The 17,316-nt window shown below is 32.6% G+C and overlaps 2 protein-coding genes across 2 annotated transcripts; both read right to left on the bottom strand.

The window, feature by feature from the left end:
- Nucleotides 1-9,423: 9,423 nt before the first annotated feature.
- Nucleotides 9,424-11,381, bottom strand: LOC114173679 (pectinesterase-like). Its single transcript, XM_028058200.2, has 2 exons — nt 10,385-11,381; nt 9,424-10,278 (listed from the first exon to the last, which is right to left on the bottom strand). The coding sequence occupies exons 1-2, from the start codon at nt 11,346-11,348 to the stop codon at nt 9,581-9,583; spliced, it is 1,662 nt and encodes a 553-aa protein (XP_027914001.2). The 5' UTR covers nt 11,349-11,381; the 3' UTR covers nt 9,424-9,580.
- A 2,954-nt stretch (nt 11,382-14,335) lies between these two features.
- LOC114173798 (pectinesterase-like) lies at nt 14,336-16,216 on the bottom strand. Its single transcript, XM_028058407.2, has 2 exons — nt 15,250-16,216; nt 14,336-15,121 (listed from the first exon to the last, which is right to left on the bottom strand). The coding sequence occupies exons 1-2, from the start codon at nt 16,193-16,195 to the stop codon at nt 14,424-14,426; spliced, it is 1,644 nt and encodes a 547-aa protein (XP_027914208.2). The 5' UTR covers nt 16,196-16,216; the 3' UTR covers nt 14,336-14,423.
- Nucleotides 16,217-17,316: the final 1,100 nt, after the last annotated feature.

Raw genomic sequence — 17,316 nt, forward strand, 5'->3', positions numbered from 1 at the left:
TTTATTTGTTGATGGTAACCATTCGGTCAATAGTTGCTGCAAAGTTCATGATGAGAGGATAACAAAAGATTCGAAGGAAGAAGACACTACAACTACTAAGTGGTAAAATATTAGATTTTTAATCAAATGGGATTAAACAAATTTCAAATTTCAATGCCTTATTAATATTTGTGATGGTAATTTCTGTGACTGAATGATTGTGTTTTTTATGAGATGAACAAAAACTATATATTTTTTTTTATTAGTTTGATTGGTAAAGCAGCATGAAACATATTAGGTGTACAAATCCAAATCTTACGATACTCTTCGTTCAGCCTTTTGTTTTGGACTTTCTCCAACTTTTACCTCAATAATGAATTCTTTTTTAGACAAAATAACTTAAATAAAAACATTTAATCACTAACGTTGTTGAAAATCTTAACTAAAATTTTCTTCCAGGTGTAGACTTTACTGCAGGTTTGCGAGGGGAGATGCATGTGATGCCTTACGAGGAAAACTGCATTATTATTAATTAAGCTTTTAAAAAAAGTTAGACAGCATGTGTTAAAAACATTCATTGACGGGTCCTTCACTTAATTTCACCTTAATTTACCCATCGTACGTTGGGTTCTTCGGTTCTTTCCGATATTCACGGCTTTCTGCCATCATTGTGTCACCACTCATGACCTCACTTGCATCCAATTTCGCAATATATGCACATTTTTCTTTTGTTTCTTGTCGTTTTTAAATTATTGCTCTACATCAAATCAATTTTAAATTATTGCTCTACATTAAATCAACTCATGTTCAAAGTACATTATTTTTTTATTTATGGATTAAAAATTGTTTTTATTTAAAGCTTTAATAAATTTTGGAATTAATTTTTTTTCTAAATTTTATATCAATTTAATTCTTATATTTAGAAATATGTAAATTTAGTCTTTCTTACCAAATTTTATTAAGTTTATTTGATATTTTGAACACATTTTATGATAATATTTGAGTTAACATTAAAGCAAAAATGTGTCAAATGGGATAAACAATTTAAATACTATCATAAAATATACTTGAAACGTTAGATCAACTTAACAAAATTTAGTTACAAGAACTAAATTCATGCATTTTTAAAGATGAATGATTAAATTGATCAAATTTTTTTGAAGAATAACTAATTTCAAATTTAACTAAAACTTGAAAGACCAAAAATATATTTAACCCTTTATTTATTTATAAAGTTTGAATGTCAAATATTTTAAATTGAAATTATCATTGAAAACTGTAGAAACAATTAACAAACTTGTTTCATCTAAATTTTGTATTTATTTCATGTGCACTAACATGTTTAAAATTAAAGACTCAAATTTACCAACAAACTAGGAGAGAAAACTCAACTGCATAAGATGAACTTAGATTTTAATGTAAAGAAGAGTTAAATTTAAAAAAATAATTAGATAAAAATAATAAACATTTTTATACATAAAAAAAAAAAAAACCCCTTTTATTAATCACGGTGTCTAAAAAGCAAAAGTATGGATCCCAGAAAAATTATACAAGAACAAAAGTATAACTTTTTTTTTTAAATAATAAAACTAATTATGAAAAATCGAAAATAATAATAATAATAATAATAATAATAATAATAATAATAATAATAATTATTATTATTATTATTATTATTATTATTATTATTATTATTATTATTATTATTATTGCAGCATGAAAGCTACCTTTGCACTCGTGACTTTGCAAAAAAAAGAAAAAATCTCTATTATTGAACATATGGTAGCTTAGTGGAGCACCATGATTTCAAATCCAGTAAAGTTGAGCACCACTTTAAAAAGATGTGAAAAGCCTTTAAAATGATAAACAATCATATCGGTAAATTTTATTATATATATATATATATATATATATATATATATATATATATATATAATATTATAACATTCTACATTTTATAAATTTTTTTAAATATAATTTTTTTTAAATAATAACTAATTTTAATAACAAAAAATAATAAATTATTATAATAATAAATTTAGACACTAATTTATAAAATAAAAATTATTTATAATTAAAATAACTTTTAATATAAATAATTGGTTTTTGAATTGATAATTAAAATTATTTCTAAATTAATTACTAATAATATTTACAAAACTTTTTACTAATATTAATAAATAATTTAGAAACTGATTCATAATATATTATTTTAATTATCAATTTACGAATCAATTATTCATAATAAAAATTCTTTTAACTACCGATAAAGATTGAATTCATGTTACCTAATTTTATAATTTGTATCTGTCCACTTTGTCTTAGCTTTAATAAGTTTTGATTACTGTCGGTTATAAGTATTTTATCCATGTATAAATACTTTCTTTTTACTTTTGTGCAACAGTAACACAATTAGTAAAGTTTTTCTTCTCGCAGCTTCTTATTGCCTTTTTTTTCCCTATTCTCTGTTTTGCTTCTGTATTCACACATTTCCTCTCCCGAGACATCAATTGTTGATCATTACCATGAAGATGAAATTCTGATATGGTATCAGAGCTCTTCGTAGGAAGAGCTCTGCTGCGCCATCTCTGATTGATTCTTTCTCTTCTGGATTCTTCGTCTTTTTCTTCGATTCTTGCCCTAGATTCTTGTCGAAGAGCTTTGCTTCTCCTTTATCTTCTTTCATCGATGGCAGAAGAAAAGATTCAAGCCACATCTGTGGATAGTTGCTTGTACATTCACGCTAGCGAAAATCCAGCCACTTGTCTCGTTTCTCCAGTTCTTGATGGTAACAATTACCATTCTTGGAGCAGAGCGATGGAGACTGCGTTAAGCGCAAAGAATAAGCTGGAGTTTGTGGACGGGACATTGTCTGAACCAAAAAGGGAAGATAAAGATTATGCTTCTTGGAGAAGATGCAACAAGATGGTGGTTTCTTGGATTATTCACTCGGTTTCTGAACAAATTCGTCAAAGTGTGTTGTGGATGGAAAATGCGGAGGACATCTGGAATGATTTAAGGTCCAGATACTTCCAAGGAAATTTGTTTCGCATCTCTGAATTGAAGGCTAACGCTGCTGCCCTTAAACAGGGCGACCTTACTATCACAGAGTACTTTACCAAGCTACGTATCATGTGGGACGAGTTGGACAATTTTCGCCCCGACCCTGTGTGTTCCTGCAAGGAGAAGTGTCCATGTGGAGTTCTTTCCCTAATTTGTCAACGAAAGAGAGAGGACCAGGCTATGCAGTTTCTGAACGGGTTGAATGATCAATACTCTAATGTGAAGTCTCATGTTCTGTTAATGGAGCCCATACCTACCATAGCCAAGATTTTCTCTTATGTGTTGCAGCAGGAGAGGCAACTCAATGGAGACGCTGTCCAGAATGAGTCCAAAGTTAACAATGTTAGCTCCATAAATTCTGTCAATTCCAATGCTTGTCATTTTTGTGGGCGTCCAGGACACGCAGAGGCTGTATGCTATAGAAAACATGGGTTTCCTGGTCAAGAAAACAAAAATAAGGGCAAGAAGATGTGTGTGCATTGTGGAAGAACAGGTCATACTGTGGATAATTGTTACAGGAAACACGGGTTTCCTCCTGGGTTCAAATCCAATAATTCAAGGGTAGCTGTTGGGAATAGTGCGAATAACATTGAAGCTGTACGAGAAAATGCCAATGAGAATGCAGGAAATGGTTTTGGAGTGCCACACAATTCTGACAGTACTGGTGATCTGAAACTTTCACAACAACAATATCGAACCCTTTTGAAGATGATACAGAAGTCTGAGACTGATGGTAACATTGAACCCACAAATAATCAAGTTAGCTCCATCAACACTTGTGTGAACGGTAAGCTTGGAGGTAAAGTCTTTACGGTTAACAGCTTTAATAGAGATAAAAGTTGTTGGATCCTTGACTCTGGTGCAACAGATCATGTATCCTGTTGCATAGATAATTTTCTGTCTTACTATCCTGTCATTCCTGTCATGGTTAAACTGCCTAATGGAAGGAATGTTAGGGCTACTCACAAAGGAGTTGTTAAAATTAGTGAAAAACTTTTTCTTCAAGATGTTTTATACATTCCAGACTTTAACTACAACCTTATTTCTGTATCACGGTTGGTTTCCAACCACAATTTTGAACTAATTTTCTTTTCAAAATATTGTATAATTCAGGACATAAAGACCAAAGAGAGGATTGGTATAGTTGATGTTGACGCTGGATTATATGTTGTTAGTTTGGAAAATACTGATTCTTGCTGCCTGAATGTTACTTCTCTTCATGATGATGCTGATATATGGCATTTAAGGATGGGACATTTGTCTGCTGGCAGACTTGAAATAATGAAGAGGCAATATCGTTTTATTAGTAGTAGAAATGATTTTGTTTGTAACACTTGCCATCTGGCAAAACAGAGAAAACTTCCCTTTGTTAATAGCAAATCTAGGGCTGAGTGCCAATTTGACTTGATTCATGTGGATATATGGGGACCTTGTCCCAGTGTTTCAATGAATGGAAATAGGTATTTTTTGACCATTGTTGACGACTACACACGTTATACTTGGGTAATTCTCTTGAAAAATAAATCTGAAGCTAGGAATTGCTTGATTAATTTTATCGAACTTGTGATGACTCAATTTGAGAAAGTAGTTAAATGCATAAGATCTGATAACGGTATGGAATTTAAAATGGATAGTTTTTATGCTTCCCGTGGCATCATTCATCAAACCACTTGTGTTGAGACACCCGAGCAAAATGCCATAGCTGAAAGAAAGCATCAACACATTCTTAATGTGGCTAGATCTTTACTCTTTCAAGGAAACTTATGTGAACAGTTTTGGTGTTTTGCTGTGAAACATGCTGTTTATCTCATAAATAGAATTCCCACTCCATATCTTAATAATGTTTCACCTTATGAAAAATTATATGATAAGTTGAGTGACATTTCTGATATTAAAGTGTTTGGTTGTTTATGTTATACCGGTACTCTTACTGCACAGAGGAAGAAACTTGATCCTAGAGCCAGTCCTGGATTGTTTTTGGGATATAAGCCCAACACAAAGGGATATTTAGTTTTTAATTTGAAAAATCACAGTGTCACTATATCCAGAAATGTGCTTTTCTGTGAAACTGTTTTTCCCTATAGGAAACGTGATGATGACAATGAGGATAGACAACAACTTCCCTTACCTATGTACAACAGTTTTGATTACTGTGGTGACAGTGAAGCTCCTTTGTCAGATGGAGACCAATCAGCTGCTGATAAAGATCCAAGCACCAGTTCAGACTTTATTCAGGAAGACACTCACACCACACGGGTTAGAAATCTGCCTTCCTATCTTAAGGATTATGAGGTAACTATCAACTCTGCTAGCAATAAAAACGTTTTAAGTAGCAAGTATCCTATCTCCTCTTTCATGCGTTATGACAAACTGTCTTTGAGTTTTAAAAATGTTGTTAATTCCATTGATGCTGACCGTGAACCAGGAAGCTATAATGAAGCCTGTAAACATTCTTATTGGATAGAAGCCATGCATAATGAGATTAGTGCTTTAGAAAGTAATAATACCTGGACTGTCACTACTTTGCCACAAAGTAAGATTGCTATAGGGTGTAGGTGGGTTTATAAAATCAAAAGGAAGGCTGATGGGAGCATAGATAGATACAAGGCTAGGCTTGTTGCTAAGGGTTATACCCAGTTAGAGGGTCTAGATTTTCTTGACACCTTTTCCCCTGTAGCCAAACTTACCACTATTAGACTTTTACTTTCTATTGCTGCTGTGAATGACTGGCACCTTAAGCAGTTAGATGTGAATAATGCATTCTTGCATGGAGAATTGCATGAGGAAATTTATATGCAGGTTCCACCAGGTATGGACAGCAGTGCTGGACAGGTTTGCAAATTAAATAAGTCTCTTTATGGGCTAAGACAAGCCAGCAGACAATGGTATGAAAAACTGTCTTCTTTCCTTATCTTGCAAGGTTATGCTAGATCTAATGCTGATCACTCATTGTTTCTTAGACGTACTGACAATAGTATAACTATTGCATTAGTTTATGTGGATGACATAATTTTGGCTGGAAATGATGCAGTTGAGATAGAAAAGCTGACACACCTCCTTAATGAAACTTTCAAAATTAAAAACCTTGGAGATTTAACATATTTTCTTGGATTAGAGGTTGCTAGAAATAAAACAGGAATTCATTTGTGTCAATGAAAATATGTTTTAGATCTTCTTGAAGATGCAGGAATGATGAACTGCGCTCCAGCCATCACTCCTATGAATCACAAGCTTGCTGCTGATATGGGAGACATCCTTCCTGATCCTTCTTCTTATAGAAGACTGATAGGGAAGCTTATATACCTGACAAATACACGACCCGATATCACCCATGCTGTCCAACATCTAAGCCAATTTGTTTCTGCACCAACTAGTATACATCAACAAGCTGCCATGAGAATCCTAAGGTATTTGAAGAAAACTCCAGGAAATGGTATCTTCCTTGCTGCCAACAGTGAAGCTCAATTGAAGGGGTATAGTGACTCAGACTGGGCTGGATGTGTAGAGACAAGAAAGTCTGTGACAGGTTACATTATATACTTTGGGAATTCTCCTGTTTCATGGCGTTCAAAGAAGCAGCCTACTGTTTCTAGAAGTTCAACTGAGGCTGAATATAGGGCCCTTGCTGCCACAACTTGTGAGATTCAATGGTTAAAATACCTACTTGATGATATTGGAATTAATCATAGGAGTCCTGCTGTCCTTTACTGCGATAATCAATCGGCTATCCAAATTGCATCTAATCAAGTCATGCACGAGAGAACTAAGCACATAGAAATAGATTTTCATATTGTGAGGGAAAAGATAAACAATGGATTGCTGAAGCTTCTGCCTGTGTCAAGCAAATCACAACTTGCTGACATTCTTACTAAGCCTTTGCCTCCTGTTGATTTCAATAGTATATGTTTCAAGCTGGGAATGTTAAACTTGTACTCCCAGCTTGAGGGGGGCTCTTAGCTTTAATAAGTTTTGATTACTGTCGGTTATAAGTATTTTATCCATGTATAAATACTTTCTTTTTACTTTTGTGCAACAGTAACACAATTAGTAAAGTTTTTCTTCTCGCAGCTTCTCATTGCCTTTTTTTTCCCTATTCTCTGTTTTGCTTCTGTATTCACACATTTCCTCTTCCGAGACATCAATTGTTGATCATTACCATGAAGATGAAATTCTGATACTTTGTTAATTTTTTATAATTTCTTTACAAAAGCTTAAAAAAGATCTCAAATGTAATATATATATATATATATATATATATATATATTAATGAACTAACAAAAGAAATTTGATTTGAAATTATTTTTCATTAGTAAATGTGCTTAAATATTTTTGTTCAAAGTTTTTTTATTCATATAATTTATCTATGTTTTATTAAGTGTAATTTCTTTTATCTTATATTTGATATAGTCTTCATGCTTTGTATTTCAAATGATCGGTGAATATTTTGAATTTTAAAATAGCACAATATTTTTGGACCTTTTATTTTATTTTAAATGACTCTCATATATTTTAAAAATCTATTATTTAAAAGTTTATTATTTAATATTGAATTTTATATGACTTCTTTAATTTTATTTATATTTTATTTTTTGTAATTTAATTATTATTATTTTTTCAAATTTAAAATGTTATGTAATATCCAAATATTAAGTTTAAGACTGTATGGTCTTACATCAACTTATCCTAATTAAAATTTCCCACAAATTCTAGATATTAAATTAAAAAACAAACTCAACAAACCATGTTCAAATAAAGGGGCCAATTACTACAACTTTCATTTGACAGTTCCAAGCCTGACCAGAAAAAAATAAATGTATAACAGAATAACACTTACATATCCAAAAGATAAAACTCCACATTTGTTCTTCAATCATCTAACATTTAAGAGACTTCTCAATTTTGGATTTTTTTTCTTCTTCTGTTTTCACTTGTGAATTATAAAAGTACTATACTGTTTTTACCTTCATGGTTTTTCAAAATAGAAATAGAAAAAAAAAATGGCTTTTCGATATCAATAAATTATATTTTTCATTTTGTTCTTGAAATATTTATTAAATGTTCGTTAAATGCTTTTTATAAGATTGAATTTATTGTATTTTATTTTTATTCTTTCTCTTATTATTTTTACCTTTAAATTACACTTTCTTATTCTTGCCCTTTTATCATATAACACATGGATAATATCCAAGTATTAAGTTTAAGACTTTATGATCTCACATCAACCATTCTAATTAAAAAAAATCATAAACTCTTCTAAGATATCAAATTAAAAAACAAACTCAACCAACCATGTTCTAATAAAGGAACCAATTACTACGACTTTCATTTAACAGTTCCTGTAGCTCCAACTAATAAATGTATAACTGAATGCCACTTACGTCCAAAAGACAAAACTCCACATTTCTAAAGTTCTCATCATCTAAGAGACTTCTAAAGGTTGGCTTGAGAGAATATTTTTATTTTATTTTTTCTCTTCTGTTTTCACATGTTAATTATAGAAGTACTATACTGTTTTTACTTCCATTTTTTAAAAATAGAAATAGAAAATAAAAAAAATGTTTTATTTTCTTATATAAATAATTTAATAAATGAAAAAAATATATAACATATAACATATATAACATATAATATTTATAAATGAAAATAAATCGTGTATGTTAAGATTAACAATAGAATATATAATATTAAAAGTAATAACTAAATTAATAAAATTAAAGAACGTAGAATTAAGTAATATTATAAGTTATGTAAAATACAATAATTAAAAGACATTATATTTATGTTATTTATGTCATCCTGTGTTAATAAGTTGATGTAATAACAAATTATTGGAAATATTTACTATTTAATATTTTTATTTTTATTTATCGGTGATTCTTTGGTGTTCTTCGTTAATTTACCTTCAACCATTTATGTTATGGAGAAGGGAAGGCAAGATAAGGAAAGAGAAGGGAAAGGAAAGGAAAAAAAAGGAAAAAGAAGGAGGGAAGATTAGAGTTCGATATTTATTATTAACAATTTAAAAGGGAGGGATACTATAGATCATGGGTTCAAGTTTTCCCCTAAAAAACTAACAATTAACGGTTGCTGTTAAAAAAATTAAACGTTTACAAAGAAAACAAAAAGTCATCTCATATGAATTAAAAATGAAAAAGTAAAATATTATATAAAAATAAAAACTCATAAATTTATTGTTTTAATGTTTTTGATTAAAAATATTATCCATGTTTTATACATTGAAATCGGATCTCGTTAATATTGTATTTTTCCCTTAAGCCTATCTGTAATTTTTTTTTCATTTTTAAGATGTTGAATTGTGGGGATAAAGATATCCGTAAGAGGATAAACATGCAACAACAAACAAGGAAAGCACAGTGGAAGTCCCAGTGGAAGTCCCAGACAGAGAAGTTTATTTTAGATGAGACATTATGAAACATTACATCACAGGGTGGGTACAAGGCCAAGGCCATACACAGAAACTTCGTACCATCCCAGATGTCTAAACCTTAGCCGTGTCCCATACACTAAAGATTGCATTTTAGAGGCCTTCAATGTAGTTCACCCCAGTGTTCTTCAGCCAAACATTTCCTTGGATAAGCTGTGTTACGGTGAATTTGCTGGCTTCTGCTGCACTTGTGATCACACGGAAACCAGGCCAATTCACTCTCTTGCTGGTTCCAGCACCTGCTCCTTTGTTCATGTACTCTCCATAATACAACGTTTGCAAAAAGTCCTTACTCTGGGCATCCCACTCTGCCCATCCTGTTGGGTCAACATGGCTGTCTATCGTCGACTGCATCACAACAGTTCTCGAGTACTTCTTCCACGGTCGACCCAGATAAGTTTTGATGGAACCCACAACAGGCTTCAGATCCGAACTTGGTATTATGTTACATTGTTGAATCGAAGTTCCTGTGTTCTGGTTTGGATCTTCTCGTCCCTGGGCTGTCACCATGTTCTTCTGGTTACTCATGGGTTTTCGGGCCGCCAGGTTGCACTTTTGAAACACAACGGCTGCGTTTCCGAATATGAAATCAACGGTGCCGGTGACAAAGGAGTCTCTGTAAAACTGTCTGTTGGAGTGGGCATAGAGAGTGTCTTGGTAAGCATCAATCCGGCATCGGTTTATGACCGATCGATCCGCACCTACTCGAAGAGCCACTGCTTGGTGCTTCTGTGGACCTGCACTGTTCTGGAACCATATGTCTTGACCTATAAATCCATCCCCCACAGCAGCTGCAAAACCATGTTACCACAACTAGTTACTTTCGATTCTTACAAGTATTGGAAAATAACAGAGTAATGAGAAAAACATATATAATGAAATGGGAAAGATGCATACCCACAGTGGCAGACTTAAACGTGGTCGTTCCGTCAACATAATTCAAACTCCCGGTAATTACAGTTACATCCTTACCATCTCCGACCAGCATCACGTTCGTCTTCTTACTACTGATTTCGACATTCTCTTTATATATTCCTTTTTTCACGTAAATAACATACCTTGTGTTACCGTTATCAGGTGCAGATGCCACAGCCTGAGCCACAGTCTTAAACTTGCCACTCCCATCCTTGGCCACCACAACATTGGCATTGATGTTCAAAGCACTGGACTCCAAGAGCTTCCTGTCCTTGCTGCTCAACCATGATGGAAACTCCCCGTTCAGTGGTTCATCAATGATCGGTTCAACCCTCTGAGGTAAAACAGCAACGAACATGGCCAGAGTGGTTTTCGCTCTGGATATCAAACCCTCGAGTTCGGCCTTCATAAGGGCTCGAGCTGTCCCCTCTAACCCATCCAAACAAGTTGCATGGTTAGTGAGCACGCTACTTAGCCATGTGTGTGCATCTTGCTGTGACTCAACGGTTTCTTTTGTTAGAGTCACCATTGAGTCCCAGACTCTGTTGATGGATAAGTCCATCAGCTCCACGCAGTCGTTCAAAGCTGCTTCCTCTCTGGGATTGTTAATCCTAAGTTTGATGGAACTGGCTGTGTTCATAGTTCTCTGAATGTTTGAGGTGGATTTCATTAAGAAAGCGTGGAGCAAATTCAGTTTGTAGTCTTCTGTTGTGGCCAAGATGGGATCTTGAACCACTTCTGACACATGTGCTAAGCATGATGCTTTATCAAGTGAATGGCGACAGAGATGTTGAAGAGAGGATTGGTTAAGGAAGGAACTGGATTTGATGAGATAAGAACCGACGAAAGCTGATGAACATATGACAGCAGCTACAGAAAAGACTAAACAGATAGTTTTGAAAACAGAATTTTTAGGGTTCTCTAGCAGAGATTGTTGGATAGCCATACTTCTGAGTATACCACTCTGGCTTGTTTTGGCTATGCATCATTGCCCTTGTATATATAGGCCAAAAGACTTGATGAGATAAAATGTGTGGTTATAAATTGATGCTGTAATTTTTGTAAGATATTTTTAAAAATACTCATTTCAGAATTTAAAACAATAATATTTTTATTGTATTTATTTTACTTTCTAACTTGAAATTATATTATATATTATTATATTTGTTAAATATTTCATGTTGATTAAGTTAAGTTGTAGTGTGCATTAAGTATAAATTATTTAAAGTTTTCATTAACTTAGAATATATTAAAGTAATCGAAGTTAAAGATCGAAAGAAAGAGAGTAATGACATTTTAACACTGTAATAAGTTTATATAATAAAATGATATTCACTATTTTCTTTTACTTTTTCTTTCTTACGACAAAAAAAAAATTATTCTTTTCATCACCTTTAAAAGATTAGGTCTTTCAATAACAAAGCGATGATAGTTTGAAGTACCTTAATTTGTTTTTTATCAACTTAATATTAACATAATTTGGTTAAAATAATTAAAATTTAAAAAATTAAATTGATTTAAAATTTTGAAATAAATTAATTCTAAAATTTGAAAATTAAAAGATAAAAATATATTTAACCTAAAAAGATAATTTACATATTTAAATCTTATTTTCTATACTATTGAAGAGTGCGTGTGGTTCAAAAGTTACATATTTTTAACAGCTTTTGGTACTTTCAATAAAAAAAACTCTCCAAATAATTATTTTAATTAAACATATTTATATTAATTTATTATAAGCGGCCGACAATTCCATGTGCAGTTTGTACTTTTCACCTTACATTATTATGTTACTATTATGTTACTAGGAAAACTATGGGAAGTGCAATCACGTGTATGTATTTCGTTTTCCATTATTTCCACGAGTCATAATTAGAATTGCACCTTAGTTTATGCACTTGTTCATTTGACCCACTTTCGCCGTAACTTTATTATTATCATGATTATTTAAATAAATTTAACTACTGTTTTGTTACATATATTTTGGATTTTTCTATTAAATACATGTTAACACGGAATCACATGTTAATAAAAAAGTTTAATAAGTAGTTTATTCTTTATATTTTTCTTTCTGACTTAATTGACTCTCTCCTAAAACTCTTTGCAGTTAAGGTTACATATAATTTCTAAAAAAGTTTAAATTACTATCATTAACTGTTAAAAAGTCCCACAAAATACTAACAACGCATTTCCTTGCAAATACTTTTTTTATCATTTTTCTTTTCATAAGTTATTTTTTTAAGTAATGCATTTTAATAATTCTAGTCACGACTGGGCCCTGACAAATAGGGTAGTGTCCAAAATTGCAAATAATAAAAGTTGATTAAGGATTAATATAAATATTTAGAAATTAATTTGTAATTTACAAAATGTTAAGAGCTTATAAATCAAATCAATTTTAAATTGACCTTAACCTATTTTATTGGAAAATTTAGGATTTATTTTTTCAATTTGTTAGTTTGATGAGTTAATTAAAAAAATTATTTTGAAAATAAGTTGAAATTGATCCGTGAATTATAAGTCGAATTAACAACTTTAAGTGAGTCATATGTATATGAAAGTATTTAGGATTTCACTGTATAACTTTTTTTTGGAAGACACTGATAATAATTTATTATTGTTAAATATAATTTTGTTTCTTGGTTTCATATGCTTTAAATAATGGTCATCCTCATACACAGTGCCTTCCTTTTCTATTAAGCCCCAAAAGTTGAAAGTGTATCTTATATCTAGCATGATTTCGATCTACTGTGTCTCTTCAGTGATATCATACTAAATAAAATGTTTCTTAATTACTTTATGCATTTAATAAATTCATTTCAAGGATATATGCTTTGCCTTTACCTTGTATGAGTTTCAGGTTTAAGTTTAAGACGAACTTCACATACATCAAGGGAAAATTTTTAAAATAAAAAATTTTCGGTATTTAATTAGTAACCTATTTATTTAAGAAGCGTTAAATATGTTTTTGGTCCCTCAAGTTTCAGTGAATTTTGGAATTAGTCCATCTTTGAAACTTTATACCAATTTAGTCATTCATCTTTAGAAATGCGTGAATTTAGTCATTCTTATTAAATTTTATGAAGTTTATTTGACATTTTAAACGCATTTTATGATAATATTTGAGTTAACATTGGAGCAAAAATGTGTCAAACGGTGTAAATAATTCAAATACTATCATGAAATGCGCTTGAAACGTCAGATAAACTTAACAAAATTTGGTAAAAAAGACTAAATTCACGCATTTTTTAAAGATAAAGGACTAAATTGGTCAAAAATTTTGATGAGGGACTAATTTCAAATTTTGCTGAATCTTGAGGGACCAAAAGATATTTAACCCATTTAAGAATAAGGTGTTTACCTATATGTGATGATGTGAGGACATTCTATGTCCGGTGTTGAAAATTCTTCGTGTTCTCAAACAATTACCTATTTTTTTAGTGAACCAAATGAAAGTATGTCTAATGAAAATTGAATCTGATTTCTACGTTAAGTTTTTTTTATTGTTATTTGCTCAGCATTACAAACATATTATTTTAATACTTTACAACTAATTTTAATATATTTTAAAATTAATAATCATCGCTATATTTTAAAATCATAATAGAAAAATAATAGAAAAAAATCAATAAAAAATTCAAATTCATGAAAATGACCTGAGTTACACTAATACTTTTTTTTATTTTTACAATTATGTTACGATTTTCATGACTTTATTTTTGATTATCTGATATGATTTATTGTAAATTATTGATTAATATATTATTATTTTTCTTTTCTTAAAAAATTAATGATCTAATTCAACTAAACCAGCCAAGGGAATAGAATATGAGAGCAAAAAAATGATTCCAAAGTATAATTTTTCTTCTTTTTTTCGTTTTAGCAGTTTCTTTATTACATTTTTCAAACACGTGTCAGCAGTAGAGAAAACCATGGTAAACATCCTTTTATTTTATTTCCTCCGAAAACCACACTCATGAGAGACATCATGAGAGACAGATAGATGCATAGATATAAACATTTAAAGACCTTCAATGAAGTTGACCCCAGTGTTCCTCAACCAAACATTTCCTTGGATGAGTTGTGTTACTGTGAACTTGCTGGCCTCTGTTGCACTTGTGATGACATGGTAACCAGGCCACTTCACTCTCTTGCTGGTTCCAGCACCTGCTCCACTGTTCATGTACTCTCCGTAATACAACGTTTGCAAAAAGTCCTTGCTCTGGGCATCCCACTCTGCCCATCCCGTTGGGTCAACATGGCTCTCTATCGACGACTGCATCACAACAGTTCTCGAGTACTTCTTCCAAGGTCGACCCAGATAAGTTTTAATGGAACCCACGACAGGCTTCAGATCCGAACTCGGTGTTAGGTTACATTGTTGAATCGAAGTTCCTGTGTTTTGGTTTGGATCCTCTCTTCCTTGAGCCGTCACCATGTTGTTCTGGTTACTCATGGGCTTTCGGGCCACCAAGTTGCACTTTTGGAACACAACAGCGGCATTTCCAAAAATGAAGTCAATGGTGCCAGTGATGACAGAGTCTCTGTAGAATTGCCTGTTCGAGTGTGCGTAGAGAGTGTCTTGAAAGGCATCTATGCGACAACGGTTTATCACAGATTGGTCGGCGCCTACGCGAAGAGCCACCGCTTGGTGTTTCGCCGCCCCCGCTGTGTTCTGAAACCATATGTCTTGACCTATAAACCCATCACCCACAGCAGCTGCAAACCCATATAACTACGTCGTTAATGTTCCAAAAACTTCGAAATGTTTGTGTCATATTGTGTTTCAGATCTTTAACCATTCAATCAAAATGGTAACCTCATTTATTACAGGTAATCAAACGTACCAACGGTGGCGCTGTTGAAGGTTGTCGTTCCGTCGATGAAATTCAAGCTTCCGGTGATTATAGTTGCACCCATTCCGTCACCGACGAGCATGACGTTTGTCTTCTTCTTACCAATTTCAACATGTTCTTTATATGTTCCCTTCTTCACATAAATAACGTACCTTGTCTTGCCGTTGTCCGGTGCGGATGCGACAGCCTCAGTGACGGTCTTAAACTTGCCACTCCCATCCTGAGCCACCACGACATTGGCCTTGACGTCCCCAACCCCACTCTCCAACAGCCTCCGATCCCTGCTGCTAACCCACGACGGAAAGCCCCCATGTAAGGGTTCGTCAGTTATCTGTTCAACCTTTGGAGGCAAAACCGTCTCAACAAGAATGGCAAGAGAGGTTCTTGCCGTAGATTTCAAGTCCTCAAGTTCATCCTCCATAACACTGCGAGCCGCACCCTCTAATCCATCCAAGCAAGTTGCATGATTGGTTAGCACGCTACTTAGCCACGTGTGTGCATCTTGTTGCGACTCAGTGGTTTGTTTTGTGAGTGCTAACATGGAGTTCCAAACTCTGTCCAAGGATAACTCCATCAGATCCACACAATCCTTCAAAGCTGCTTCCTCTCTCGGATTGTTGACCCTGAGTTTCATAGCATTGGTTGTGCCCATGACTTTCTCAATATGTGAGGTGTGTTTTATGAGGAATGATTTGAGCAAATTGAATTCGTGGTGTTTTGTTGTGGCCGACGTGTGAGTTTGGGTTACTTCTGAGATATGTGCTAAGCAGGATGTAGTATCAAGTGCGTGATCACAGACATGGTTAAGGGATGGTTTGAAGACATAAGAAGCAATAAAAGCTGATGAGCTTAATACTGCGATTACAGAAAGGAGTAAGCAGATAGTTTTGGAAACGGGCTTTTTCGGCTTCTCTAACAGAGATTTTTGGGTAGCCATACTTAGATTTGGTGATCCCTTAGTATACCTCCTTCTCCTTTATATAGCCCAAAAATTCTTGCACGAGGATATATTCAATAATAAGAAATTAATATGTTATCGTGATAAAAAGAGTTTGTTTGGTAAAAGTTCTTTTTACCGGTTTGTAAGGGAAGAATCGTACCGGTGGGATAAGAAATTAGTCGGTGACTCGTTACTGAGTGGATCAAAATGTTCAAGAAAGTTTGTTATGATAGATTCTATCTTAATTTTGATATTATGTTAGAAGTGAACTTTAAACCTAATTCAACCCCATAAAACCGGTTTATAAAGTAAAACTTGTACCCACTTATATATTATGAATTGGCCTTATTCTCTAGTCGAGTGGGATTCCAACGATAATCAAATTATATGATGTAATTTTTTTTGTTAAATGAAAACACTTCTGCATTTCAATTTATTCCTCGTGGTAAAATTTATAGGGGTACGATAGAATTAATTTCCTATTTAAGTAGTAACTTTATATTTATTTTTCCAGTGATGGGAATTATTTTTCTTGAAAGGAAGATTCAGAGAAGGGATCTAACTAGGCATAATTTTTTTCAAAATTTTTTGTCTGTAATCACGTCATTATTTATATTACACGTGGTTGTAATTGTATTTTAGCTAAAAATAATGTCACCGGTTCCTTTCTCTTTCTACTCATGCTGGATTCCACAAGGCATTTTTTTTATAAACAATACTCGTTTTAATAATTCTGCAAGGTATAGGAGATGAATCCAAGGATTGAAATTATTTGATTAATGCTTTCCATTAATTTAATGATACTTCTAACTTTCTGAATTGCATAGATAGATATTTTTTAAGATTAATATGAAAATAACATCGCAATTTTATATGTAACTTTGAATAAGCTCCCAATTATGGCATGTGCAATTGCGCTTTCCGCCTTACAATAATATTTTTCAAAAGAAAAGCATGGCAAGTGGAACCACTTGTATATATTTTGTTTTGCTGTTTGCACGAGACATAATAAGCGGCAATGAATGGTTTTGGATAATGAAAAAAAAAATACAGTAGAAGACATTATTGAGCAGAGGGTGATATTTAAATGCATCTTAGTAAGTCCTTGTTCATTGTAC

The sequence above is a fragment of the Vigna unguiculata genome, chromosome 2 (genome assembly GCF_037176805.1).
Source record: "Vigna unguiculata cultivar grain cowpea cultivar isolate G323 ecotype 2 chromosome 2, ASM3717680v1, whole genome shotgun sequence".
Lineage (NCBI taxonomy): Eukaryota > Viridiplantae > Streptophyta > Magnoliopsida > Fabales > Fabaceae > Vigna > Vigna unguiculata.

Bases quoted from the DNA above. Each gene is read 5' to 3' on its own strand.
- LOC114173679 (XM_028058200.2), bottom strand. From the start codon at position 11,348: ATGGCTATCCAACAATCTCTGCTAGAGAACCCTAAAAATTCTGTTTTC. The intron at 10,279-10,384 runs GTATGCATCTTT...ATGGTTTTGCAG, and splicing joins GTTTAAGTCTGCCACTGTGG to CTGCTGTGGGGGATGGATTT.
- LOC114173798 (XM_028058407.2), bottom strand. From the start codon at position 16,195: ATGGCTACCCAAAAATCTCTGTTAGAGAAGCCGAAAAAGCCCGTTTCC. The intron at 15,122-15,249 runs GTACGTTTGATT...ATGGGTTTGCAG, and splicing joins CTTCAACAGCGCCACCGTTG to CTGCTGTGGGTGATGGGTTT.